Source organism: Austrofundulus limnaeus, unplaced genomic scaffold (assembly GCF_001266775.1).
Source record: "Austrofundulus limnaeus strain Quisiro unplaced genomic scaffold, Austrofundulus_limnaeus-1.0 Scaffold2595, whole genome shotgun sequence".
In the NCBI taxonomy this organism is placed as follows: Eukaryota; Metazoa; Chordata; class Actinopteri; order Cyprinodontiformes; family Rivulidae; genus Austrofundulus; species Austrofundulus limnaeus.
In genome coordinates, this window is record NW_013954997.1 from 3,495 (window position 1) to 5,682 (window position 2,188).

The 2,188-nt window shown below is 36.7% G+C and overlaps 1 protein-coding gene across 1 annotated transcript in view; it reads left to right on the top strand.

The window, feature by feature from the left end:
- f5 (coagulation factor V) overlaps nucleotides 1–2,188 on the top strand; it is a gene marked incomplete at both ends in the record, with an annotated part of 25,310 nt that overhangs the window by 2,708 nt on the left and 20,414 nt on the right. Inside the window, 3 exon segments of the mRNA XM_013999969.1 lie at nucleotides 320–442; nucleotides 830–1,042; nucleotides 1,127–1,288. Coding sequence (XP_013855423.1) covers nucleotides 320–442; nucleotides 830–1,042; nucleotides 1,127–1,288 — 498 coding nt within the window.

Below are 2,188 nucleotides of genomic sequence, written 5' to 3' on the forward strand. Positions count from 1 at the left end.
GTTGGAAACAGTAAGTTGCTGGTTCTGTCTCAGTTGTTGTGTCCCATCAGTGTATGAATGTGATTAACACTGATCAGTGTCCATGYGTTAGCTTTGTAACGGAGTGTTGTGTGAAGGGCTTTGAGTGTCCTGGTTGGACAGAGAAGTGCTTTACAAGAACAGTCCATGTTCATAAATAAGGTCTGTCAGATCAAAAATAACTGTTCTTTAAGACTGAATCAGTTGTGTTTTGTTCCAGYGGGTCGTGTTGATGCACCAAAGTGCAGAACTGTTGTGACTTTGACTGTTATTACACAAAGTTCAGCCTGTTTCTCTGCAGGTTTGCTCGGACCCACACTGCGAGCYGAGCAGGGGGAGACCATCGTGGTCACGTTCAGAAACATGGCCAGTGGAACGTACAGCATGCACCCACATGGTGTGGCTTATGGSAAACAGTCAGAGGGTGAGTGCCTGGTAACCCAGCTGGTGGACTGTTCCTACACAAACATTAACCAACACAACAAACAAAAGTGTTTGTCCTGCTCTAAAATATTAACCAGGACCAGCAGTGCATCAAAGCAGGCTGTTCTGAAGTCCAACAGGAAGTGTTGCAACAGCTTTGGAAATCACTGCCTCCTTTTTTTTTTTACAAAAGACTGTGACATGTTTAGAAAACTGAAAAAAAAATCGCTTCTTAATATGAATTTAATGCAAAAGTTTAACWGCAGATGAAAGCAATAATCTTGAGGAATTCCATCATTCAAAATTATGAGTAATTGCTTCATATATTTACACAGAAAATGAATCTGATAGTTTCCCCCCAACCAAACCTGATTCCTTTATTTTACAGGGGCCAATTACTTTGATAACACGTCTCTAAAAGAAAAAGAGGATGATATGGTTCGTCCTAACGGTGAGCATGTTTACTACTGGGAGGTGACCCCAGATGTTTCACCTCTGCCCGATGACCCCACCTGTCTCACCTACACTTACATCTCCCATCAAAATGTGGTGCAGGACTACAACTCTGGYCTCATTGGTGCGCTGCTCATTTGTAAGCCTGGTGAGTGTTGCCTTTTTAATCAGATGCATAAATGTACTGTTTTGACATGATTTAACTTTGATCTTTTGTTCCACTGCTTGGCAGACAGCCTTGATCAATCGAGAAGACAGGTTGACCATGACCAGGAGTTTGTGTTTCTCTTTGGAGTTTTTGATGAGAAAGAAAGTATATACAGCCCAAATGGTTATTACCCAGACAACCATGTCAAATACACCATCAACGGATACACAAAAGGATCATTGCCCGGTTAGTGTGTTTTCCCAATTTGATCTTGTAGCTGAAACTGTCTTCGCTTGTTGGCAAAAGCATAAAAAAAGCAAAGTTCAGTGATAGGACCTTGAAAAAGTGTTTAAGCCCCTTAAACTTTCCTACATTTTAACATGTTGAGTAACTCTAAAGTATTTTATTTGGATTTTATGTGCTAGACCCACAAACAGAAGCACAAAATTGTGAAGTGAAAGAAAAATTTACTAATTTCTAATTTACTGAATGTAACCTGTGGAGTACCACAAGGGTCGGTACTGGGTCCAAAACTTTTTTTTTTACTTTATATAAATGATCTTTGCAATGTATCTATATTACTTTCATTCGCCTGGTTTGCTGATGATACTACATTCTGGATACAATGGAAATAGAATTAAAGGTAATAAAGAATTGGTGTGACAAAAATTAACTATTACTGGATCACGATAAAACAAAATATATTGTATTTAGTAATAAAGGAATAAAAATGATGTGAAACTGAAGATAATACTGAAATAGACAGTATGAAATTAATTTTTTGATTACAAAAAGCATTGGAAAGGTCATATTGAAAATGTAAATGCTAAAATGTCAAAAACTGTTGCAATATTAAAACAAAACATTTTATAAATTTAAAAACATTATATACTCTATGCTAGATTGTTGTTTAATACTTCCAAACATAACTTACTGTGTGGAAATTTGGGGAAATTCCTGTAAAACCAATACAAAACCTATTTATATGCTTCAGAAGAAAGCTATAAATGCATTAGATTATTGTCATCCAACAAATGACATATTTATCACATTTCATACTTTAAATTTTATGATTTAGTAGAAGTTAGGACAGCATTGACAATGTACAAAGCATATACTAAAGTCCTTCCACAGTGTGTACAGAAG